Source organism: Nesoenas mayeri, assembly GCF_963082525.1.
Source record: "Nesoenas mayeri genome assembly, chromosome: 6".
NCBI classification, from domain to species: Eukaryota; Metazoa; Chordata; class Aves; order Columbiformes; family Columbidae; genus Nesoenas; species Nesoenas mayeri.
Genome location: NC_137545.1, coordinates 19,759,653 through 19,785,852, shown reverse-complemented (window position 1 = coordinate 19,785,852; position 26,200 = coordinate 19,759,653). Strand labels below are relative to the sequence as shown.

General features: G+C 38.0%; 1 protein-coding gene across 1 annotated transcript in view; it reads right to left on the bottom strand.

Moving 5' to 3' along the window:
* Positions 1-20,005, bottom strand: part of TTN (titin) — a gene marked incomplete at both ends in the record, with an annotated part of 239,913 nt that extends 219,908 nt beyond the window's left edge. Inside the window, 17 exons of the mRNA XM_080346387.1 lie at positions 678-890; positions 1,002-1,062; positions 1,382-1,640; positions 2,149-2,214; positions 2,493-2,774; positions 3,817-3,926; positions 4,046-4,331; positions 6,553-6,690; positions 7,504-7,641; positions 8,650-8,769; positions 9,251-9,403; positions 9,649-9,937; positions 13,774-14,009; positions 14,100-14,188; positions 14,918-15,205; positions 15,904-16,107; positions 19,915-20,005. Coding sequence (XP_080202513.1) covers positions 678-890; positions 1,002-1,062; positions 1,382-1,640; positions 2,149-2,214; positions 2,493-2,774; positions 3,817-3,926; positions 4,046-4,331; positions 6,553-6,690; positions 7,504-7,641; positions 8,650-8,769; positions 9,251-9,403; positions 9,649-9,937; positions 13,774-14,009; positions 14,100-14,188; positions 14,918-15,205; positions 15,904-16,107; positions 19,915-20,005 — 3,023 coding nt within the window. The remainder of the gene's footprint in view (positions 1-677; positions 891-1,001; positions 1,063-1,381; positions 1,641-2,148; positions 2,215-2,492; positions 2,775-3,816; positions 3,927-4,045; positions 4,332-6,552; positions 6,691-7,503; positions 7,642-8,649; positions 8,770-9,250; positions 9,404-9,648; positions 9,938-13,773; positions 14,010-14,099; positions 14,189-14,917; positions 15,206-15,903; positions 16,108-19,914) is intronic.
* Between the last annotated feature and the right edge of the window lie 6,195 nt (positions 20,006-26,200).

Here is a 26,200-nt window from a genome sequence, read left to right as displayed (position 1 = left end):
TTTTAGTGAATTTCCTTGTAGTTATACAATTAATCAGAATAATTCCTAACTTGTACAAGACAGAAAAAAAAGAGAAACTTTTGCAAGCAATTCTCACTCCATGAATCATTAGAACAGCATAGGGAAAGTAACCAGGCTGAAACTAGAGTAGTTTCTAGAAACTAGTATTTTCTAGAAACTCTGTTGTCACTAAAATAAATGGGATGCAAACAGCATTACTGGAATATCAGAGATCTGCCTACCAGACACAATAAAATGCTACATGCTGTGTGCTCAGTTTGTCCTAAAAAGGTCATTATTGCATGATATATTTAAAAAATTATACAAACGCTTTGTTTCTCTGCTAGAAAGTGTGTTGCTTTCTACAGACATTAGCATAGACAGAATGCAAACATTGCACAGACAGAATAAAACAAACACAAAACTTTGTCCTGATTTGTTTTTAAGGAAATGTAGCATTTCTCATTTTATGATCTTTCAAATATTTATATTTTAAACATCATCAGCCTTCTAAAGTCTCACATTAAGACATGATTCTATTTTTCCATTTCAAAAATAAAATTTCACAGAAATTGGTGACACTATTTGGCTCAGTGTCAGGGATTCAAAATTATGGCTCTGTCAAATATTCCTAAAAACTATGTTTAAATAGTTTCTGTGTATTGTATTCAAAGTACCTGTAGCCAGTCGTTAGAGGAACTCCACCTTTTTTCCAGTAGACATGTGGCTTTGGGTTGCCCCCTACTTGGCATTCAAAAATAATGCTCCCACCTTCAATTAATTTATGTACCATAGGTTTTCTTATGAAGAAAGGAGGTACAGGTTCTCCTGATACTTCCTCTGCTGCAGTAGAGACATCTTCCATTACAATGTCCTTTGTCTCCACATAGCTGAAATAAGAGTCCAGTGCAGGTAAGTGAGCTGATGTCTGAACTGCTCATAAACAGAGTGCAAGAAACACTAATGACCACAGTAAGAACAGTCTAAGAAAGCAAATTTACCGTTTCTCTTCTGCAACAACCTTCTCAGAAATGGTTTCTCGAGTCTCAATTTCTTCTGAAACTGCAAGGCAAATATGACATAGTAAATTTTAAAATACCTTAGTAGGGCTTACGCAGTGAGTTTAGTTGATGCAAAGAGGGAGAAGGTTAAGTAGTTAGTTGTCTCAGAGAGCCAGGTACTTCCACTGAGGAAGCAAGTTAAGAGACTATATCAGCCTGTAACTGCTCTTTTACTCATATTCTTACATCCCTGTTACCTAACAGCCCTGGAATACAATTCAAGACATATACTCAGGAGCTGACAAAATGCCTAAGTTACATTACAACTAATATGCAGTTAACAAAATTATAATCTTCCTACAGTGATAAACAGCACTTACCTTTCACGTGTAAGTGGCAAGATGTGCTGACACTGCCAGCTTCATTGGTAGCAGTGCAGGTAAATCTTCCACTGTCTTCTGCAAAGGCTTCACGAATCACAAGGCGAGCAAGCCCTGCTTTGAAAGTGATCTGGAAGTCCATTGAACTCTCAATCTTGTAGTCTTCCCTGTACCACGTCACAGTGGGCTCAGGATGACCAGAGATATAGCACTCCAGAGTGACAGACTCGCCTTCAGTTACAGTCTTATTTTTGAGGCCCTGTATGACAAAAAGCATCAGTCAGTAACTACTTTCCCCACTGAACAGACATTTAAATAACAAAAACCTATTTGAATGGAAAATTTTATGTTTACTTCAAAACAGTGTTTTGTTCAGCAGTGTATTCAGAAAAAAAAAAAAAAGAAAAAGAAAAAAAGAGGTGTTTTCAAAAGGGAAGTATTTGAAACTGGATTCAGGATCTCTGAACAATACTGTTATTAAAAAGAAAAAGCAAAGGTAGGTTGATGTCTATGCAGTTCATTATGAGAAATTGTTTCACTGCAGCAAATATCAACCTACTATGTGATATGATTGTGAATAATCACCCCCGTAGCAGGTACTCAGAATACTTTGTACAGAGATAAATCATATGGCTAAGTCTAATACAGATTCTAAAAAATATAAATAAAGCTAAACTTTCATGGTCAGATTTTCAAAGATAAAAGTTAGAATACAAAACAGGTAAAAACATAGTGCAACTCCCATAACCTATGTACAAAGTACTTACTGAGACTAAGGTAGGTGGCGTAGCAGGGATTTCTGCAGGCACAGGAACTTTCGCAGTTTCTGTCACCTAGGTTGTATAAATGACAGTTAGTAAACACCTAACAAAGCCAAGGACATAAACAGCAGAATTTAGATAAGATAATAAATTAGGTAAAGAGAACTCTTTGCTTGTCATAGGTAAATATTAGGTCCTTAGAAGGATTTGTGTAAAACAACAAAGATAGAAGTCAGCAGAATGCTGTAAAAGCGGAAAGCTGCAATGAGGAAACAGCTGACAAGTGAAGCTATGATACGTTTGTAAGATGAACATCAGTCAAAGTGATAGAAATTTGCTCAATAACATACCTTTGCTTCAACTTCTTTCTTAAACACCACGTGTTCTTCCCGCAGTGCTTCACCTTTAATGCTTACACCTGTCTCTGCTTTAGTCTCAACATCATAGTGACTCTTATAGGTTTCAGCAGCCTCTCCAAAGGGAAACTGTGGAGGGGCAACTGGCTCTGCTTTTATCCTGACTTCATGTGGCTTTAGCTGAGGTGGTTTCACGGGTTTGGTGATCTTTTGTGCAGCAGAAGTAGCTGATAATTCTTTTTCCAGAGTAGCCATGGCAGATCCAGCTATTGAAACCTAGGGAACAGAAAAGAAAGAGTTACAGCTTTGTTGTTCTCTTGTTTTCAGAGGAGACAGAACATTTCTTGAGCAGATTGCATATGTGCCAGTTGCTTCCAAAGCTATATATACAAAAATGACTTTTAGATTGCAGTAGTAGAATACCAGAGATATAATAACTTAATATTATTTTTGATGTTGCTAACATTCTATTTTTTTTACTTTAGAATTTGATCTTTAAGTGATCAAGAAGCTCCTAAGTGCAACATGAGAACTGTCCTCCAAATTTATTCACTTGATGCCTTAGCTTTCAATTTATTTAGTCTGCAATAAACAATACTACTAACTAGATAACTGTCAGCAATTAAAATAACTGAAAAGATTTCAAAATGTTATTGTAGGCGTAATAACTTTGGTAAACATATATAAATCTTTAAAGAGAAAAATATTTTAGGTAATTTTTATAGTAATTATGTTTGAGGGGAAAACCAGTTCAGGTGAAGAGAGAAAGTATCCTTGAATGAGAAAATTAATTAAATGGGAACTTATAATATTATGTGAAGGAGCTGAATAGAAGAATGGAAAAAATAACATTAAAAATTGATTGTGTCATATTATGCAGTCTAAATTTTCTTTTTCAAAAAATAGCTTAGTATGTAGTAGTCTGTAAGGAAGAAAGCAGCACTGTTCCCAACCCACTAGTGAACTGATGCACATAAAAAGATCGAAAAGCGATAATTCTGCTCTTTAAAAAACATTAAGTTGCATGATAAATGTTTACAATTTCACTGTTTTACAAAGTATTGAAGCTGCATCCTTAAACAGATTAAAAGGTTGTTTAAATAACAAATAATTACAAATCACATTTTAGCAGTTCATGTGTCTGTTTACAGCACTGCTCCTTCTTAGGCAAAGCCAACAAAAACAACTGTAGAGAGCATGCAACTCTTCTTGGGAAAGCAAATACTGGAGCGGGAGGGAAAGCCAAACAGAATGGGTGATCTGCTGGTTATTATAAGTGAGTATGCTGTTCTTATTGGATACAGTTTTTGCTTCTTACCTCATATGTATGTTCTGGTTTAGGAACAGCAATTTTAGAGACTGTGAAGTGAGGACTTGCTGTGCGGGGTCGCGGATGTTCAACATGAATTGTTTTCTCAGTCTTGGTTTCTGTTGCTCTTTTCATCTACATAAAGCAATGAAAAAAGTTTTTGAGAATGTGACGCATTTCACCAAACTGAAACAGATTTCACTGGGACATAGTTTTTGGAAAATAATGCAATATAAACTGAGTCTAACCTCTGTGGATATATGAACTTCCTTCTTTTCAGCAGCTGGGACATGTTTCTCAGGAGGAACATAGACAGTTTTAACTTCCTTAGTGACAACATGACGTTCTGCTGGGGCCTCGGCAATGTGCTCTGCTACAGCGTGCTCTTTATAGCCGTATTCCAAAGTTTTCTGCTTTACATACGCTTCATCTACTTGTTCTGGTTCCCAGGGTGATCGAACACGTGCCTGATCAACTGCTGCAACAACTGTAGCTACAGCTTCAGCCTTTATTCCAGCTTCAGTCTACAGATAACATTGGTGGAATTTATACAATTAGTCATTATTTTAAAGGTTGGCATATCCAGCAAAGACTTATAAATAAAATGTTCAGTAATGTATATTCCAGACAAAGAGAGAGTGGATAGATATGCAAAAGTAATAATGTAAACATCAAATGTGTTCACGTATAAACACGCTTCTAGAGTCAGTATGTTCAAATACTGAGATTTTTTTTCTAAGCTCTAAGTACGCATATTCAGAACATCTCTATGCTTGCGTGCTTCGTACATATCAATAATTGTATGCAAGCCCACTTTTAATACTTTATAGTCACATTTATGGGTCCTTGTCTAAGCATACAGCAGGTATGTATATGTGCACATAATTTTAAAGTCAGTATGTTCATCAGCTCCATATAAATGTCAGATGTTACTGAAAATGTAGAGAATGTATCCAGCATCTGATGTGAATGTATTTGGTAAGGAATATAACCACAAAATTTTTTATCACAAGCATATGTTAATTTGGTGCTAATCTATTTTAAATGATTTTACAAAAGGAAAACTGAGCTTTCTGGGAAACTGTAAATAATGCATTTGTATCAGGACTTCTATTTGTTTGTAATAACTGATAAATACTGTCAACTTCTATGTTATCAGGGTCCCACAGTTTATCAGGGTCCTCCTAGTTTTTATTATTACTGTCATAGCTGATCTGGATGTAGCAACAGAGCATATGAAATGTATTCCTTGTAGATGGGAAATAACCTAATAGATCATTTCATGCCGATTTAAAAATCATTATCCCCTTAAATTAAAATAACTTAAGAAAGGCCAAAACGTAATTGTTTACAGAGATTTGAGGTTATTTTTAAAGTAGTGCTCAGGTAACAGGGACCTCGTATTCAGCATCTCCTGATTTCAAAATCATTGCTTATAGCAACTTGAATTTGGCCCTAAATTTACCTAATCTAAGAAATAACTGTACCTTCTTAGCAGTCTGACTCCTCTGGCTAAATTTTATATGCTATGCTCTTTTAATTATATTTTATAAAAGTACTTCATTAATGTGCCATACTGTTTCTTACAAAGCAGGTAGATAGACTTTAAATAAAAGCTGTTGGCAATGAGGCTCTTCTTCCACATACTGGGACAAAGTAGCGTCAACAAGTGTCTGATTGTCAGAAGTAATAAACCAGACAGACTTGAATGGATGTTAAAGTTTGTATTGTATAAAGAACAACACAGTTCCAACCTTAATAGAGAGAGATTGTTTTACCTGACAACCATAAAATCGCAAGGAACCATCTTGTAGAAAAAAAGGATCGCAGAGTCAGAAATTTAAACTAGTAAACCTTACTTGAAAGTCATTGGTAAGGAGTGGGCTTTCACTGAGAAATCCCACTGTAGTCTTAAAAGTGGCATTTCTTAACAGAGTAAGACATAAACATCTTTATTTCTAGAAACTTAATCACACTGCTGCTCAACAATCATCCCACTGATCAAGTATGTTATCAGGAATTAATTCGGGGACATTCTATTGTACCCAAGTAGCTCTTAAGAGGTTAGGTTTGCAGATAAAACAAATTGTAACAGTGCATTCCACATCTGCAACAGCTATATTCACCTGATCATAAGCTAGATGAGTTTGTTCTCGCTTGGCTGCAATTTCTTCTCTAGTTCTGGACACTGTGACTGGTGCTTTGGTTTTATCAGTGGCAATTATTTTCGGAACTACAGTAGTTTTCTTAGCTTCCTTTTTAATCTAATTATTATGGCAGAAATAAGAGCTTCAGTTACATATAATCTTGAAAAAAATTTGAACGTCAGAAAAGCATTTTGGAATGGGAACAGGGAAGGAGAATTAAGGGGTTAGATCTTTGTGCACAGCACACAGCTCTGTATTATATGTACACTAATAAGTATTGTTACACCCTCACACCTATTTAAATAAAAGTAAAGGTTTATTTTTAAAAAAGTTAAAATGCATTTCAGGAGTCACTCAGTCCATCCCCAAAGGTCAGTCAGAGGAGAATTATGGGCATCCTATTAATGAAGATAGTTAGGAGACAAAGATCAGATGTGGAATAATATAATCTAATTAATAGTATTTCTAAAAGCTTGTGAGTGAAATAAATCTTAGAAAAAATGAGCTGGAAATTTATAGTTAGTATTTTTTGAGGGACACATAAGGTTTCTAAAGAAGGAGGATAAAAAACAAGTATGCTTGAAATAGTGCTGTTCACCTTTTCATGGGTTATGCTCACTTGTTCTTGTTTGGTAGCAATTCCTTCTTTACTTTTCGATACTATGACCGGCGGTTTAGGTTTATCAGTGGTAATTACTACCTTAGGTACAGAAGGTTTCATATCTTCCTTTCTTATCTAGTTTTTATGGTAAAGAAAAATAATGGTAATCAATTATGCCTGTTGTCAAAATTACACAGCTTTTCAGGAAAGTGGGATAAGGTTTCAGAATGTATATCAATAAAAGAAAAAAGACCTGAGAAATTAAATAATTCCCTTGAACAGATCAACCTGTCTTATATGCTAGCTGAACAAAGGGCATTCAAAGTCATTAACATATTGCATTAATCTGTGTGTGAATTAGAGAGGAATCTTCCTACTTCCTAGTTAACTGTGATATATCATTGTTATGTTTGGAAGAAACTGTTTGCATAAAAAATGAGTATAACTGACTTAATGTTTACTCCAATCAGCAGATGGAACTATTTCATTGCTTACTCCAACAAACAATGGTTCCACAATATGGTCTACCAGATGCATTCAGTGCTCACACAAACATGAACTTAATTGAATCAAACTCCACATGTTAATATCATATAATGAGAGATAATCTTTACAATTTATCTTCAGAAATCTACTTTTAGACAAAAAGCAAAGGTCATTAAGCATCAGATGAAATTCTGAGTACCCTGGCAATAAAAGCCACAATGCTCAAAGGACCTGCAGGAAGAGCAGCCGCACTCTTCCTCCGTAGACAGAGATGCCACAAAGTCAGCAGTACTGGACTGCAATGTTTAGCTTATATCTGGAGTACCTTGCTTTATAAAGTTTTCATTTTGTCATCTTCTCTTCATAGAGAAGCAAAGATATATAGCACACTTGATGAAGAATGACATTTTATAAATCAACTAGCGTATAATAATGAGCTAAACATCTGTAACATTTATTTACCGTTTCATGAGCAAAGTGCACTTGCTCATGTCTAGTAGATATTTCTTCTCTAGCTCTTGATATTCGTTCCTGTTCTTTGGCTTTGTCTGTGGCGATTATTACTGTGGGTACTGGAGTTTTCTCTGGTTCTTTTCTTATCTGGATGTTTACAAATAAAGAAGTTTAAATTACATATTGTTTAAAAAGACAAGGTATGTGATTTTTGATACATTTGGAAAAGAGGATACAAACAAAAGGAAGGAAAATGTCAAACTCTGAATTTCAAAATAATCTGGTCTGGAAGCAACAATAACAACACAAACAGACATTTTATAAAACATACATATATTTAGCATTAAAATAATAAAACATTCCACAAATGCTTGCTTTGCTACTGAAAGCACTAATAAAAGAAATTGGATCAGAGAAAAACTGTCCTGCATCATCAGTTTCAGAAAGTGTAAGATATTAAAAACAAGTTTTAGGTAACTTTCACTTTGCCAAGAAGTTCAGATGTAATCTGCAAATAAACATGTAATTTTTTTTGCCCAGGTGGATTTCTCTTTCTCAGTACTTTCAGGATAGGTCACACTTTCTTCCTCATGCATTTCAGATGCTGGTCTTCCATTAAATCACATTTGCCTGATAAAACACATGCTAAAATAATCTGAATTCTGATCACTCATCAGTATTTTCAAAATTGATTTCAAAGCAGAATGAGTTTTTCCTCCTTTTTCTGATCCACTGTGCCACCAACAAATAAAGTAGGCTACAAATGGCAAGCTTAAAAACAAAATCAGAATTTAAAAAAATGGAACATTTAAGAAGTAGTTCCTACATGTCAATTCTTTAAAAGATTGAGAATACTATCTAGTAAATCACCACACAACATAAAAAACAGATTTTTTCTAAGTTAATGTTTTGCGAGTTTACCTATCACATTCTTAGGTATTAATAATGGAAGAGAAATAAAAAAGGAAATAGAGTCATCAGCAAGGACAGACAGAAGAATGATAGCCATGTAAAATAGAAGAGTGAACAAATATAAAAGGAAAAAATAATATTACAGCATGTCATTTTTCTTGCTCATAGGCTTGTCTTTTTGATGAGATATTAGATTTTTGAACAAGGTAGGGTATGACAATCATAGATAACACCTGTATTCACCTTTTCATGAGAGATGTGCCTTTGTTCTCGTGAAGTAACAATTCCTTCTCTAGTTCTCGATATTACTGTTTGTTTTGTGGCTTTATCACTGGTAACTACTACCGTTGCCTCCTTTCTCATCTGATTTTTATAGCAATAAAGAAAAAAACAAAGCCTTAACATTCATTTTGACAAACTGGTCATCAAAAGAAGGGGAAAAGGAAAAGTAAGAGAGGAATGCAAGTGAAGGAAAAATAGTAAGGGAGAATTATTTTATTCCTAGTGGGGAAATTATAAGTGAGATATTAAAGGAAAAATTTAGTGTAAGAATAATGTTAGATAATAAATGACAAGAGAAAATAAAGGATCACTTTCATAGAAGGCATTCTTAAACTTAAAAACAGTTTAAGAATAACTAGTTCAATCCTGCTATGATGAAAAGCAATCGAATAAGTGATCCACAAGCATTCCTTTACAGTCCAGATGCTCTAAACGAGCACGCATGCTTTCGCAGTGCACTGGCTAATATCTCGTTAATTTGTCACAGTGAATCATGCTTTTTTTGCATGTTGGATGAAGGGATAAAGGAGAAAATCACAGAATGGCTGAGTTCTATTTCTACCTGCTCCTGAACAGGTGGAACGTGGACTGCAGTCGTTGCTGTCCTTTTAGCAGTTTGCTCTACAACACGGGGAGCTGGTTCTCTCACCATGGCTTGATCCACAGCAGCAACAACTGTAGCAACAGCTGCTGTTTTTTCACTGTCCCTTCTTACCTATATTAGTCACATCAAAATACATTTTTTTTCATGTTTTGCATATATTCAGAAGAAGCACAAAACAAGCACAGAGACAGCATGGTGCAAAGAAGCTTTCAAATACTGACAGCAGAAATCTCTCAAGAGCAGACACACAAACATTTTCACACACAGCCTCTCAGATTCCATTTAGCAGATCTATTCAGCAGTGGTCAGTCCACACATAGAGCAAAACCAACGCTCTTTCCAAAAATAGACTTTACCTCTCTATCAGCAGCCGCAGCCTCACCAGTAGCAGCACCACTAATGGTAACTTGTTCTTGGACCCCGTATCTCCCCTCCCATCTTTCTTCAGTTCTTATTTGGGTGGCACTTGTAGACACTTTTGTTTCCTTCATATGGGCTTCAGCGGTTGCAGTATATTCCTCCTGCTTCCAAGGAGGAAGGACTTCGGCCCCAGCTGTTGTCACTATATGTGTTTTACGAATTGGAGATGGAGATTTCACTGGTCTAATAGGTGAGGTGGAGATTCTTCCAGCAGGAGAAACAGATCTAATGAAAAAAAAAAATATATATATATATATATGTAATTAGTGTTATACAATGACAACTATATAAATAAGTTCAGTCTAAACTTTAATTGACTCCCCATTTAGGGTATCTTCAGTACTCTGTAGTTTGATTTTCAAAAAAGTTTTTGAGCTGTTCTACTTGTAAATTGCACTTACCTGTTTTTAACATTTTGCTTAATGTGTGTCTTTGTCATAACTGTAACACACAGAATCATAGAAAGCTTTGGGTCGGAAATAACCTTAAAGATCATCTAGTTCCAGCCTCTCTGCCATAGGCAGGGACACCTTCCACTAGACCAGGTTGCACAAAGCCCCATTCAATCTGGCCTTGCACACTGTGGGGCATCCACAACTTCTCTGGCCAGCCTGTTCCGGTGCCTCACCACCCTCATGGGGAAGAATTTCTCCCTTATATCCAATCTAAATCTACCCTCTTCCAGTTTTAAGCCATTACCTCTTGTTCTGTCCCTACATATCCTTGTAAAAATAAATTTCTCTCTGGCTTTCTTCTAGGTCCCCTTCAGGTAGTGGCAGACTATTATAAGGTCTCCCCGGAGCCTCTCCAGGCTGATCAACCCCAGCTCTCTCAGCTTTTCTTCATAGGAGAGGTGCTCCAGCCCCCTGATCATCCTGGGCCTCCTCTGGACTTGCTCTAACAGATCTGTGTCCTTCTTACATTGGGAGCCACGGAGCTGAGTGCAGTACTGCAGGTGGGGTCTCATGAAAGCAGAGTAGAGGGGAAAATCAACTCCTTGGAACTGCTGGTCACACTTTTTTTGACGTAGCCCAGGACACTTTTGTCTTTCTGGGCTGCAAGTGAATGTTGCTATGTCACATTGAGCTTCTCATCAACAAACAGCCCCAAGTCAGTCTCCTCAGGACTGCTCTCAATACATTCCCCACCTGGCCTGTACTTGTGATTGGGATCACCCCAACCCATGTGCAGGACCTTGCACATGGCCTTGTTGAACTTCATGAAGTTCACACAGGCTCACCTCTCAAGCCTGCCAAGGTCCCTCTGGATGCATCCCACCGGTACCCACGTGAAACAGCAGCACTGGATAAGAGTCAGTGGACTGTACAAGGCTTGGTAGTCTCTTGGTGACCTCCCTGATATGAGCCCCCAGTAAGCAGCACACCTCCCTAGAGAGCACGTCAGGCCAGCAGATGGTGCCTCTGCACCTCCCACAAGACAGTCACTTACTACAATCACCCACCACCTTTTCTTAGTTGTGCTGGTTGTTACTCAGGGAGCAGATCGGGCTGCCTCACTCAGCTCCAGCATCTCTCCTGATGTCACGGGTCTTTCCCTTTCAGTCCACAGAGCAGTGAAGTGGTTCTGCAAGGGCACTTCAGGCTCCGGGAGAAGCCTCTTTCTCCTGCTGGTCCTTGCCCTTGTAAGCTTCCATTGTTCTGCATTATTAGCCCTCCTCCCTTCTGCATGTGCTGCTGGGGGAATTTTTGGCTGTTTGGCTGTGGGCCCACTGCAGAACCAACTAACTTGTTCTCAGCCTCCCTGATGTTCTGCAGCCCTCTCACGGCTTCCTGCACCTCAGCCACCGGCTGCAGGAGCCCTGCAGCCTCTCCCTTGCGCAGCTCCCGCATCGCCCGCCGCTGGGACAGACGCAGCAGATCCGCCCGCCGGAGCTGCAGCCTTCGCTCTCAGACCAGCGCCCACCGCTCCGCGCGGGGGCTCAGGCGGGGCGGGAGCTCACGGAGCGGTGCGCGCTGCCGGGCTGTGCGCACCCCCGGCTCCCGCTGCGGGGCTGTGCGCACCGCCGGCTCCCGCTGCGGGGCTGTGCGCACCCCCGGCTCCCGCTGCGGGGCTGTGCGCACCCCCGGCTCCCGCTGCCGGGCTGTGCGCACCCCCGGCTCCCGCTGCCGGGCTGTGCGCACCCCCGGCTCCCGCTCGGCCGCAGCCGCAACGCCGCTAACAGGAGCGGCTCCCGCGCGGCCGCGCCTCGCGCAGCTCTTCATAGGCGGGGTGGCGGCTGGGCGGGCAGCGCCCGGGGCTCGCCAGCGCCTCCCGTGAGAGCTGCCGCCGCGCACGGGCTCCCCGCGCGCCCGGAGCCGCTGCGCTGGGCGGCTGACAGAGTGCGGGTCTGTCACAGCAGCGTGGAATCGTTTGGCGTGGAAGAGACTCTCGGGATCATCCAGTCCAGCCGTAACCTAAACCGTGTCCCTGAGAACCTCATCTAAACGCCTTTTAAACTCCTCCAGGGGTGTCGACTCCACCACTTCCCTGGGCAGCCTGTGCCAGTGCCTGACAGCCCTTTCTGTGAATAAATTTTTCGTAACGTTCGAGCTGAACTTTCCCTGGTGCAACTTGAGGCCCATAGCTCAGTTTGATTCCCAAAGAGAAATAATGGTAAATGCCAAAGGGCGTTTCACTCAGGCACACGCTTAAAATATAAAAATACATCATTATCTTCCATTTGCTCTATCTTAACTCTCCTAGTAGCAAAAGTACAAAAGGCTTCCAGGCTGTGACCGTTACATGTTATATTGCAGTCCGGTCTCTGCAGAGGGACAAAATGATTAGTGTAACTGTTCTTTGTAAAAATAGCATGTGGCAGCCACCAAGCAACAACAGAACTGTACCTGCTCCTGCACCACATTTCCATGTGTTGTCCATAGGTGTGCTCAGTGTCCAGGCAAGTTTCTGATCAGGGCCTGCAGTTTTTCCCATACTTTTATAATCTCAGCCACAATAATTGGTAGTCACTTAGAAAGTGCTAGTTTCTAAATTTGAATATTCCAAAAATTCAACCCCAGCCCTAGCAGGTAGTTTTAAAGCATATCCCAAACTGCTTTAACAGGTTTTCTAACCTAAATTTTCTTTGAGCCGATTTTTTAATGCTGTATTTCTCAGATAGCATTAACAAATTTCAGCAGTAGGGGGCAGCAGTATCATTAATTTTTAGATTTATTTTCTGATGTGTTTTAAGTCTAGAAGTGGTTTGCCTGGCAGTGGAGTATTAACTTATGCGCTCTAGATGGCACTATTGAATTATTCTTTCATCTATGCAGTTTGTTCATTATTGCTAGTTCCTATCAATCCATTTTTCCAGTCCTTGCAAGTTATTGTCAATGTGGCAAAATTCACCAGCATACCTAGCTCTGGTGATTTAAATGGGGCTCTTTTGAGCACCCAGCTTGAAGATGTTCCTTCTATGACGCTGGTGCTCCAAGATGCTGAAGCTGCAGGACTTTCAATGCAGTTTTCTCCTTACCTGCCTCTCAGCACAGACCTCCTGTGGTCCCCCAGACCACAAGCCCTGCACTTCCAATCACTCACTTTCCCTCTTGAGACCCTGTACACAGCCGAGACAAACTTCATTTTTCCATAACCACATTTACCTTGCCTACCTTCAAAACATTATTTCTGCAGTCATTACCAGCATACACATAAAACGTGTTCACCTTTTTTTACATATCTTTCCATTCTGTTTGCCATTCATCAGTGCCATCAGTGCTCTTTTCTCCGTGCATCTAAAACAATCAGGGGCCAATTGCTCTACTGTTTTATTCTCTTTCCTCACGAACTTGGAGCTTTGAGTGCTGCTTCAGCTATGTGTAGAGCAATCAAATGGGATTTATTCTCTAAATTATTTTTTCCATATGGGACAGAAAATTTAGAGGAGGCACACACTTCTATAGCAGTAGCAAATACAGCACATTATAGTTTATGGTCAAAACAAGCTTGGTCAATATTAAGCCATTCTTCAGTCTGTACTATGCTCTCGCTCTACAGCATTACTGCTATATATGAAAGTATTCAAAAAGGAACCTTGTTTGAAAGAATAATAAGTTTACCTTACTGGTGAGGGCGTTGGTGCTCTGACATGTCTTACAGGTGATGGTGATTGTCTAACAGGTGACGGTGATTGCTGTCGTGCCATTTGTGCTTTTGCAGCAATTATCGGTGGAGTTGGTGATTTTGAAGGTATAGGAGGCATTCGTGGAGGTGCTTTGTGTGGGAGCTGTTGGGCACCTTCCATGACCATTTCAACACTTGTAAGTGATCTGGCATCAAAGTGGGCTTCAATCTTCTACAATGAAATCAAGAAAACAAGTCTGAGATACTGTAGGAATAATCATCCACGTTTTAGCCTTACCTGGTTTGCTTTTGAAAAATATACCTTTTCAACTCTGGCTTGTCTTGTTTGTGAAATCTGAGCAGTCGAAACAATTGTCTTTGTCTTTTTAGCAGGAACGGCTTCTTCCTCAGCTTTTGGAAGAGAAAACATGGTCAGGAGAATTGCACATGGCAAGAAACGATAAGCAGTTGCAGAAATAAATAAATGGTCAATTCCTATTATATACAAATGTATATAAACAACAAAGAGTTAAGCAACCATCTGTTTTTCCTGCGCTATCTATAGACAGATAACTGAAAATAATATTTTTGCATTACTGTGTCACTAAAAAAAAAAAAAAAATTAGATTCTTCAGAATTAGTCCTGAATCTCAAATGACTACAGAGTCTGGAAGTCTGACTTAGGTGAAATCCAAGCCAGACTGCTCTGGGTAGCATGATCCACTGCTACAATTCTCCTCTAAGAACTGCCTTCATCCTTACCTGGCTCATTTACAAGACCATATACAGTTGTGCAGTCTAATATATCTATTCTATCAAGGCCAGTTTACAAATAGTACTCTGAGAAACATACACAACAAAACAAGAACACCTGAAAGTATCCCACATTTTTTTCTGTGTCCTGGATCCTCAGATTAAAGACCCATTCTGGAGAAAGGGTCCTTTTAAATTCTCAGTCAAAAATCTTTGGCAAATTTCATCAAAGATATTGCTTTTACACAGCAAGTTAATAACTCTCGAGAAAAAAAAAAAAGTTATAAATGAACTTATTGATATAACTTTTATGAAATGGTGCATATTGTACCATTACAACAATGAATGCTCTCTTATTTTCATGGCTTGTAACTTCAACTCTGTTACCTTGAATTAGCAATTCGGCTGTTGAAGTTGCACGTCCTACGTTATTTGTGGCATTTACTGAATAGGTACCGGAGTCTTCAGGGTATGCTTCTGCAATTATTAAGCTGTAAAGGTCTCCTTCTTGTAAAATTTGAAAATCGGGGGAACTTTGGATTTCTACTCCATCCCGATAGAACTTCACCACAGGTGTAGGGATTCCAGTCACTCTCACGTCAAGTCGGACTTGACTTCCCTGCCTTGCAGTCATGCTCTGTAGTCGTTGTGAGAAGTTTGGTGGTGCTGTTCCAGCTGCAGTTTTATTGAAGAAATACACAGAAAAACAATAATGTCTTAAAAAGGATTCTGAGGGCTAGATATTTTCATTACTAGAAGTGCACAAGGTCTGTTTCTTCTTTGCATGCTACCTTCAGAAACACTCAAAATATTAAGAGTTGATTTGTGAAAATGCGAACACCTTTAACTTTGTTCATGTGTTTAAAATTTCTGGTATTTCTGATTATGCCCGTGATCACAAATATTTCTAGAATTAGAGATACATTGATTATAACCATAGGTAGTAAGCTCAGTCTCTTGGGTATGGTCCTTTATGTGAATTATTCTTTTAAATATCATTTATATCATTAAATATCATTAAGGCCTTCATCCTGAAGAACTTTCTCCTTTCTTTTATGTGTAGTTTGAATGTAAGGAGTGTGACAGATCACATTAGCAGAAGTATACAGGGCTAAGCCAGAAGTTTGTAATGGAGATTAAGAGTTTATAAAATCAAGATTAAACTTTATTCAGTTAGGTGTGACGGATGCTGTTGGAAATTACTGGTGAGAATACATGCTGAAGTCTAGACTGCTTTAGGAAAATTAATCTGGTTTGCTATTTCTTTGCTAATCATGTACTTAAAATCCTAATTTTTTTGTTATCTGTGACACTTCTGCTACTGCTCTCTCACATTGCCAGCAGAGAGAGATGCTTCTTTAGCTGCTTAGTACCTGTGACAAGTAGCTCAGCAGTACTAGTTGCTTGCCCAGATCCATTGGTGGCTTGTACGGTGTATCTTCCACTGTTTGCTTCTGTCACGGCAGGGATCACCAGTTTAGCGCGGCCATCACTAAACGAGATCTGCACACCGGGCAGAGTTGCAGCAGAAAGAACCTGGCCATCCCGATACCAGCTCACCTCAGGAACTGGGAAACCTAAAGAAAAAGTAAGACAAAAGGAAATTAAGATGCTATGAAATTACAGATATCCAAAATTACCATAACAGTGATAGTGAAGTGCAATGGCATAGGCACAGATCTATGTCCAGTAATACAGTGGTAAAGAATTTCTTTTTAGAAAGATCTTTAAAATACATGGAGCAATAGGACAACTACACAGGCTACTGCATTTATGAAATTGCTTGAATAATGAGTGGACTGTAGTGTTTGGCAATCATGTCGAGCAATAAAAGTTCATCAAAATTATAAAGGGGGTAAATTGATGCATGTGAGGTATTTTTTCTTTATTTATTGCTAGTATCTAGGTAGTATTACTCATGAAATTATACAGTCTAACAGTATGGAGACAAAGTAAAAATCAGAGCTTCCAACCAAGTTAAGTAGTTGTCCTAACACTAAATTATTTTAGAAAATGATCTGACAGAAAAAGTGATTGTGACTGTTGTAGGCATTAATATTAAGTGCTATTAAAGTGCTTTGGGGTTTGTTTGTTTGTTTCTGAAGTGAATTCAGTTTGAGATTGGTGGAAAGCAGCCAGCTGGAATCAGCTGATCTTTTGTTGTTCAGGATCATGGGCAGAAGAGTTGCACCTGTATCTACAGCTGTTTTTTTAATCTTTAAATGGTGATTTTAGATTCCTAATGGAATTTCTCTTCCCAGTGTTCTACTCAACCAACTTAACTGAACAACTCAAATCCATTTGATGAACACGTAAAATATTTAAATAAACCACATAAGGAGAACAGCTAATTTAAGGAGACAGGTTCAGCTCAAAGACTTTTTTGTAGTCCTAGAATACCATTTCTCCAAAATGAAAATCCCTGCAAATTTGCTCCATGTATTTCTTCACTCAAGCCAAATCACCAGTTGCACTGCACAGGGGCTCAGGAATGATACCTGAGCCTGTGCTTTCTAGAGCTGCTCTCATCTTCCCAGTTCCACTCCCTGTGGTTTGAAAAACCCCAGGACCACAGAATTCTGCTTCCTTTATAGAGTATTCTTCCTATAAGCTCATTTAATTATTTGGGGGTTTAATGTGCCAGGAATATGACTGTGTGAAACTAAAATGAGAGAGGAGTTGAGATATGCAGATTGAAGCTTTTACTGGTTGTCTGCAGTAACACCAGTCTTGGTTAGGGAAGCTTTAAATTTTGCTCATAGTTGAAAAACTGATTTTTAGATATATGTAAAATAGAAACACACTCACAGAGAATGTAACCAGTTTTAGAGATTAGAAATCAAAATGGTAAAAGTACATTTAAGTATTGTTTAATTTCACAGATGGAAGTTATCAACCAGCCCTGATGGGGCTGATATAATTCAGTTTTGTACTACTGGTATACGACAACTTGGGCGTTATCACCATAAACACAGGCTATCCAGAAGATCCTACTTTCATTCAGAGCTATGTATCTTCAACATTCGTAAAATGAGTTTCAAAATGTTTTAAGCTAAGCTACCAAAAACCTTGCTGTCAATAGTGAATTTCTTGAAAGACTGCCAAAATACCTTATTTTCTTGTTGCAGCATCATACGATGATTAGCAAACAGCATTTTGTGTGATAGGTTGAACAAAGCCTACGTTTTAAAAAATTGAGTCTATTTTGATGTCTCAAACTGGCATGTTCAAGGGATCCAAAGTTAGAAGCCATTTTGAAAATATGAGCACAAATTCAGATTCTCGAACATCAGTGAACAAGCTCAACACTTGATCGGTGCTATGGAGACATGAGGATGGGCACAGTTCTAATGCCAGCAGCACAGTCGACTTTCCTGACAGTGACATGCTATCTCATGTCCCCTCAGTCAATGCTCACCCAGTGGGGCTCCCCCCATAACAATGTCCTGGCTGCTCTGGCATTTACCACTTGCAGTCACAGGGTTTGTGTGTTCTGCACTTTCTGAGCTCAAGGGGAGGTACTGGGGATTTTTGTCTGATATCAGACCCTCGTAAAGTTACACTTAAATCACATTCTGATACAACAGTACAATTCATTTGTTCTAGTTTATGGACTGCAAAATTGCATCTCAGGTGGTTGCTAAGCTCTTTTTGGTACTTTTAGATTAACCTGTCTCTTCACATTGGAATTGTATCTCTCTTAATACTTGTCTATAAAAGGGCAGTGTTATCAGAGATAAACAGAAAATCTGAATTTCACATTCACAATAATTCACAACAGACAGGAAGGGCAGACAGTGTAGCAGAACAAAACTTTGTAGTCCATTATGTATGTAATTAGTTCAAGAAATAAAATTTCCATATTTTTTAGGCACTAGAAAAATTAAATACCAAGTCACTATCATATCTGTCAATATTGGTGGGTGCTGCTGGGGCAAGAAAAATATTCCAGAATACCACAATGTGAATAAAAGCTAACAGGAGATTGCCTTCCATGATATTTGGGACAAAAATACAAATATAAGCTATTAGAAAAATTGCTGCATCTCCTCTTTGTAAGAAGTTCCCTTCCCAAGTACTCCAGGATATCACACAAATGAAAATAGCCAAAATCACTACATTGAGCCATAACATTATCATCCTAACTTGTTCTAATTATATATTTATATATTTGTAATAATACTAGGAATTGAAATCATTGGTGGAAAGAAACTTTTCATAGAAAATTTACAGTGTGCAGACAACAAGAGAAGGTCAAGGCAATTAACTGAGTAGAGGGCCAAATAACAGAATAAGGCATGAAAAAAATATAATGGATATAGACTACAAGACATGTTCAAACACCCCATTTGAACCTTGGGTGAATTAGTGTTAACCAAAGGGACCAAGGGATTAACCACAGTGGACCATAGATGTCAGAGATCTTTATAGTTGGACAGATCATATGTTTGCACCTGTCACAGAGCATCTGGGTAGTGTTTTATGGTATGTGGGTCATCACATTGCTAATGCCTGTAAGACAATATAATTCCATCAGCAGGAGCACATGCCATTTCTCCTTAGTCACTGCCGAGATCAGAAGCACTCTTGGAACAGGGTGTTGGTTATCTGGTAAAGTTATTTTGGGGGTTTGCATGGGGTTTTGCACAAAAAAGGGTGTTTTAATAGTGTGTGAACTGGCAAAATGAAGTGTTCTTTGAAATCATGTGGCGTCTTTGAATTACATCAACAAATTATATTAATCCAGCCATGTGCTACCATCGTGATCATGATACACTTATACTACCTAGCAACTAGGGTTTTCTACCCTCTTCAGTGGTCACATAGACCTGGATTTCATGCTTTTAAGCCCCCCGCCAGAATTCTGAAGTTTAGTAAACTCAAAAGTACAGAAGGTAGAAATACAGATTAGCTAGAGTAAGGCTTAGCACTAGGTCAATTAAGAACTAGTATATGCTTTGCCTTTTGCACCTTGACTCCTAATTCTGTCTGATCATCATCCAAACAAGATTACTCTCTCCACCCTTATGAATTTCCCTTATTAGCACAGTAAGTATTTTAATGTAAATAGTTTGAATACTATTTCTCCCCAGTTTTGATTAATTTAACATACATGAGAATTAGACACCAGTCTTACTGGCAGAATAATTTGCTATTGCCTGAGCAACCTTGTAATTTATGCAGAATGTTTGTGGATATCTGACAGCACCTCATAGCGCTGATCAGTACCGTGTGATGTGGATATATGTTCACATTTCAGCACCGATCTTTACCCATTCAGATCAGATTATGATCCAAGAAAAGTGTTATCATTTGTCTTAGCAAACATTACTAAAATAATATTAAAAAATAATCAATCTTACAAGAATGAATGAAAACCTTACCACTAATATGAGCCTCAAAGGTTGCGGCACTACCCTCCAGTGCCACAACACTTTGTAATGGCTGTGTAAATGTTGGTGCTTTTGTCGTCATCTTTACAGGCACTCTGAAAGCAAGAAAAAACATAATTAGAAATCAATGGTGAAATTGTTATTTTACGCACATCATTCTTTCTAGATTTTAGGAATATTTGTAATTATTTTAATAACGATTTACTTTTCTGAGTCTTAGATCATATTGAGCTGGTGAAACATGAAGACTACATTTTAACAAAGTTGTATAGCAAATTACTCTTAGGGCACATGTGGCTTAGATGGATGTGGAACTGTTATATTTAGTGAAGCTGCGATCTGGCATTACAAGTATGCAGCAGGAGAAAAAGTTCTGCTTGACTCATTGCATGACCTTGTGCAGGTCATCTAACCTCTATTTGTCCATTAATGTCCTTTATCTAAAGATTAAAAAATCTCCATGTATTTTTTTTTTTAATTTAAAAATATTTTGTTAGTGCAAAGTATTTCCATTCTCTAATGGGAAGACAACTAGGTCACTAAGTAGCAACTGTCAAATATGTGAAGATCTGCAATCTATTTGGCTTTGAAAGAGTGCCAGGAGGCTTTCTTTTAAAAGCAGTCTGTAAGTAGCAAATAATTTCATTTTACACAGAAGCATATTGGCATTAAAGATGCAGATAAAATTCTACTCTTTCTTAGAGAGTATCTCAGTGGAATTTTGAATATGGGAAGACAGCCACATTCGAAATGTGAGCTAGGATATAAGGTAGCCACTGACACTGATGGTTTGAACAACTGCAGATCCATGTGAAATCTGGAAGAAAAATAGTTCACTTTCTTTTCCTATGCCACAAGATCCTACTTTGAAATAGCACACTGCCACTAGAAAAGCTGCTGTATTGCGAACATAAAATATTTACATGAACATATTTATTTACTGATGCTGAATTGTGCAGGTTCTCAAAATGTAACTACTATCTTCTTAATAGTACCATCCATCTGTTAAAGTTACAATTTTTCTCATTAAGAAACTCCCCTGAGAGCTTATCATGTCTTATTAAACAAGGGCTAAACCCATAATCTTTTCAATCCAATCTCACACATGTACTGTTGTTTACTTTGGCTTTTGTGCCTGATTTTGTGTCAGTCCCAGACCTACAAATTAGTAAGAAAGTGACATTTCTTTCACTATGAGCCAAATTTATGCTACCTTTCAAAGGAGTAAAATTTCTTCATTACATGAGTTCCTTCATTGAAGTCAGTGTCTGATGCCTACATACAATAAGTGCATAAGGGCAGACCTGGATATTGGTTTGGGATTTTGAGCTGCTTTTTATTGCCTTTACTGGTTATCTGGACACTTGTTCCAGTTTGACAGAGGAACAGCCTTTTATCAAAGCTCTTCTGCTTTGAAGGTGGGGGAAAATGAGTTCAAATTAGAAAGGACCAGCATTTCATCACAACATAACACAGTTTTCTGAAAGGAACATGAAGACAAATATCTGTCAGATGTAATTCACTAAGATCTACTTCGGTTGTAACTATGTTTTGAAGCTCAGCTAAAATATATGGAAGTTATATTGCAATATAATTAAACATTATGAAAGCTTAGATATAGATGTAGATATATATGTAATTTCCGGACTCTGGAATAGATTGGAAATCATTTAATTAAGTAGAATTGTCATTGAGTTCACACAAAGTCTATATATTTCATTGTCTAGGCAAATTTTGGTAATGAAGATCTGATCTTATAAGGCTTTTTGTATAATTAGAATTGAAAGTATGCATCTGAAATGTCATGTTCCAGAAATAACCTTCCCAGCCATGAATGACAGCTGACAAGTGTTCCAGAGCTGCCATGTAATTGATACCTTAGCAGTTGATTCCCTTAAAAAGTCATCAGCGCTTAGCTGATACCATGTGCATTTTATCAGAGCTATTCTTGGAGCTTCTCAGTTTATCTCTCAGTAGCAAGCATAACCTTGAACACTCCAACAGAAAGGAGTTTTTAAGTTAAGCAGACGTTTCCAAGGACTTTTAAAAATCTTAATTTATATAGTCTTTAACAATAAATATACTGGAAAAACTTTTTTGCTGAGTGTTATCAAAATTTACTCCCATAAACTTACGACATAATCTTGCCAGAGAATTTAAGTGCTCCATGTCTATACTCAAACTCATACCCCCTATGAGCAAATTTATGAATAATAGATCATATCAGGATTATTCGTGACTGAGAAAATAGTCATTACACTAGCAGAAACATGGTACTAACCTGATTTCTCAAAGTGCCTGTCAGAGTGGGCTAAGCCCAACGAAATCTTCTTGAACGACGTCCTTATCCAGAGTAAGATTTTTTTAGACAATCCCAGCATGAGAATTGTAGAGCCTCTAATCATAAAAACAAAACTACACAGTCTTGACAGTGTAGTTTTGTTTTTTTGCAATCCCTACACCCGAGGCGAGGCGGGGAATGCACGACTGCTCAGAAGTGCTAACATAGTTGTTTTGCTTTATATACCCCAGCTCTGCTGACAGGTCTGCCTCATCATGTCAGAGCCAGTTCTGATTGGTGTCCTAAAAGAAAGTATCTTGTGAGAGGGGATCTACTCGGTGTAACCATACACCACCTGTTGGTTTGATTGACAATGCTAATTTTGGAAGCACAAAAGGGATTCACTAAGGAAACATCACCAGTTCCAAAGATTTTGATTTATAATTCAGTTTCTTTTATAATGTGCAGTTTACAAGCCCTTGCAAATTTCCTAAGTCATAAGCACAAGATGGAGAAAGCAATAAAGAAGTTTTTTAGCACAGGATACAGACAACTCAGAAGCAGTCATGTCAGTGAGATTCAGCATTACTTTCTTTCATTATAAAACATCCAAGAAGCTACCAAATGCATCTGTCAATCACCAGGCTAAATAAGTAAGCTGAGCTCAGACATGTGGCTGCACACTATTGGAATACACTGTTTGAATTATTTTTTTCCATAACTTTGAATTCTAAAATTGTATTTGGTAATACAAAAATTTGGCACTCTGGGTTTGTTTGTTTGTTCGTTTCCTTCATTATTTTTTTGTTGGATGTTCCACACAGTTAAGCTTAACCAACAACAGCACACAAAATGCAAAAATAAAAATTCTGTAAGAGTAAATTAACAGTACTGTCATTTCTAATAAAGCAGATTTTAAATGTCACAGCTTTTTTTCTAGACTTGTGGAGGCCTTGCGCAGACCACAGAGTTAATCATCTATGGAACAGGGTATTAGTTTGTGAACTTCCACTGACCCAGCTTTGTCAGTCTGTGCAACTAATTGTACCATTAGATTGGCTGCCTCTGAAGCATAGGTCAGAGTTAGAAGAACACTCTTGTCTATAGCAGGAATAGGAGGTGTTTTGCCAGAAGACCATGTCTGCCTGTTTCCATTGTTGCCTTCATATTCAAAAATACTTTTATTTCCATATGAAGTGAAACATATATAACATACCCAGCAAACCCTTTAGGCACATAACTGGCTCATAAGACTACGTACATGCTTGAAGGCAAGCACATGCTTAGCCCTTTTGGTAAATTGTGGACTTCAGTCTGCTCTTACCAAGATCCACAGTGAAAAGGGTCTTCCAGAGGATACCTAGAGAAGTAAACACAAGCTGAAGTTTTGTACTATCAGCTGCACTAGTGTTCGGAAACAACCTGAAGGAAACCTCCAGTGGGAGCTCCAGAAAATGGCAAGGAGAGAGAATACCACCATTATGATTCCTGCAAGGGGGTGTTATACTAGAGCTTGCAGATCTGAAAGAAACAAGAAAGTACATATCACTGTGATCTCATAAAATAACTTCAGGAATTTGATCTGCCCTTTATTTTATCCATCTCATAGGGCGGCAACTTTACAGCTACTCTTGGCATGAAACTGTAACAGCAGCAACAGAAACAAGAGGAATAGTCTCTACACTGGCACTACCTGGACTCTCACGGGGGTTGAAAGTCAGAGTACTATGGCTCATTTAGAACATTTTGTTGCAAATGGATGTCAGGGAGCCTCATCTCTCTATATATAAAGACTTAGTATGATAACGAATGCAACTCTGTGCACTAGTGGGGAGGACAAATTAGCTTCTACTAAAGAACACAAAATGTCCAAAGAAGTCTATATAAACGATATCTATTTTTCAATTCTAAATAGCTGCTTGCTAAGTTACCAGGTGGCCATTTTTGTCTGTAGTTGAACATATAAATATTCAGTGGAAAATCAAACTTGGAGAAAGAACACAAGCTAGTATCTGCGAACTTAACACAGTCAGCTAATGGCGATGTCAATTAAACAATGGAAAAGTTTATGAACATGTGATAACTTCTAAATGACAGAAATGTGTAAACTGGGACTTTTGAAGTTCTAGCCAGAAGTTAAAATTTTCTATTTCAATCAAGTCAACAACAATTGATGACAATAACAGAAAGTTGCAAGGAAAAAGATTTTGCTGTATTCAAATACATAACTCAAATATGTTTTATTTTTAAAATAAGTTCCTTCCCTTTTTTTTTTTCTCTTTTCAGAAGTTTTTAATTTGCATTTGATCACTATTAAGCCTATTTCCATTCTAATAGAAATTTGTACCTTCTCAACTTTTTACTTTTACTGGTGAATTCGGAAATGAAATTGAATAGTGAAATATCTCTCATACTCTCAAGGAAATACAGATTATTTAGATCACATGCCTTCTGCTAACAGAATGACTGTCAGCCCAGTGTAACTTCTACATGTTTAGTGTCACATAGTGTATTCACAATAAAAAGCAGAAGGATGACTTCGGTCTTGTTATTGTGTAGCAAAGGCGCGGCTGGTAAAAATGACATTGTCTCTTTGTCCCAGGATCAAATAAAAGTCAGATCCAGATAATGACAAAGAATTTTTTTTCAGACAGACATACAAATTGGGGATTGTTATGAGAATTTCAGCATTTGTGTCAGTCTGCTACTGTTTAAAGTATAAACTACATATTGCCAATGTTACTGCAGTATGCATATTGCATTGTAGGCCAACAATAAAGTTAAGAAATAGCAGGTAGTCTTCACCACAATGAAGCACTGTGGTACGGGTACCAGCAACCTCTTGGTATGTGATTCACTTTGATTAATTCTAATAATCCTATTGACTTGATGAGTAGAGCTGCGTAATGGGACCAATTACTTTAGTGGGCCCACACAAAGATGCCTTGAAAGCTGAAAACTCTGATCAAAACTTAAAGACGAATTAATTCTTTTTGGAACACTGTAAGCTTCAGACTGCCACTTAGTCAAGTTTTCAATATGTGGAATTTCCTAATTAGTTGTTTTGTTTTGTTTTTTAATTGCAATCTTCCCTTTTCTTCCTTATTTGTTAAACAGTGGCAGTGTACTATGTGCTGTAGCTGCACAGTCAATACAGCATAAACCCTGCTGGTCCCTTAATCTATCTACACATGCTAATTTGCACACTGCACAAAAATAATCAATATCTTTCCTGTTTCCTTCTCTACTTCCATTTGCCCTCACTCAATTCTTTGTCATGTTCTTTCCTACATGTTGTCTGTGAGATCTCCTGTCATATATTATTTTAATTTCACTCTGCCCACCAACCAAATATGCAGAACCAAGGGAGTAATAAAATAAATAATTTGATCTCTTCAAATAAGATTTCCCACTGGTAAGATGCTGTCCTGAATCCTTGTAGAACTCACAAAACACAACCTGAAATGTATTTAGAAGTTATATCCTTGCTGAATTTCCAGTTTTCTAATGTTTAGTTTTGAACAAAAAATATGCTTTCCCTCCTCCTACCTAAATTTTTTTTTTAAACTTAGAAATAACTAAAGAATTATTCTTTTAACTATTAATCCATTGAATCCTGACTTGAAATCAAAACATATTTCCAACACCTTCATGAATTTTGCTTCCCCTACAAACACTATACATAATACTTTGCAATGACACCTTTAGAATCTCAAATAAAGGCTATAAAATGCATTATATTCACAAGAACATCCATATTTGTGTGCTGCAACTGGCTTCTAAAAAGTTGCAGCATTTTCAGGTACAAACTTCTCTTATCAGAGCTATTGTAACTGATTACACAAGACATATTAATCTTTTTCAACACAAACTAAAACTTGCTTGCAGCAAATTGTTTTGTTACTGAAGAAGGCACAGTTAGTTGCTCACAAAGCAGAAAAGATGACTAAGGCACTAAGCAATTTTAGAAACCACTTCAGGTATTTCACATGTTAA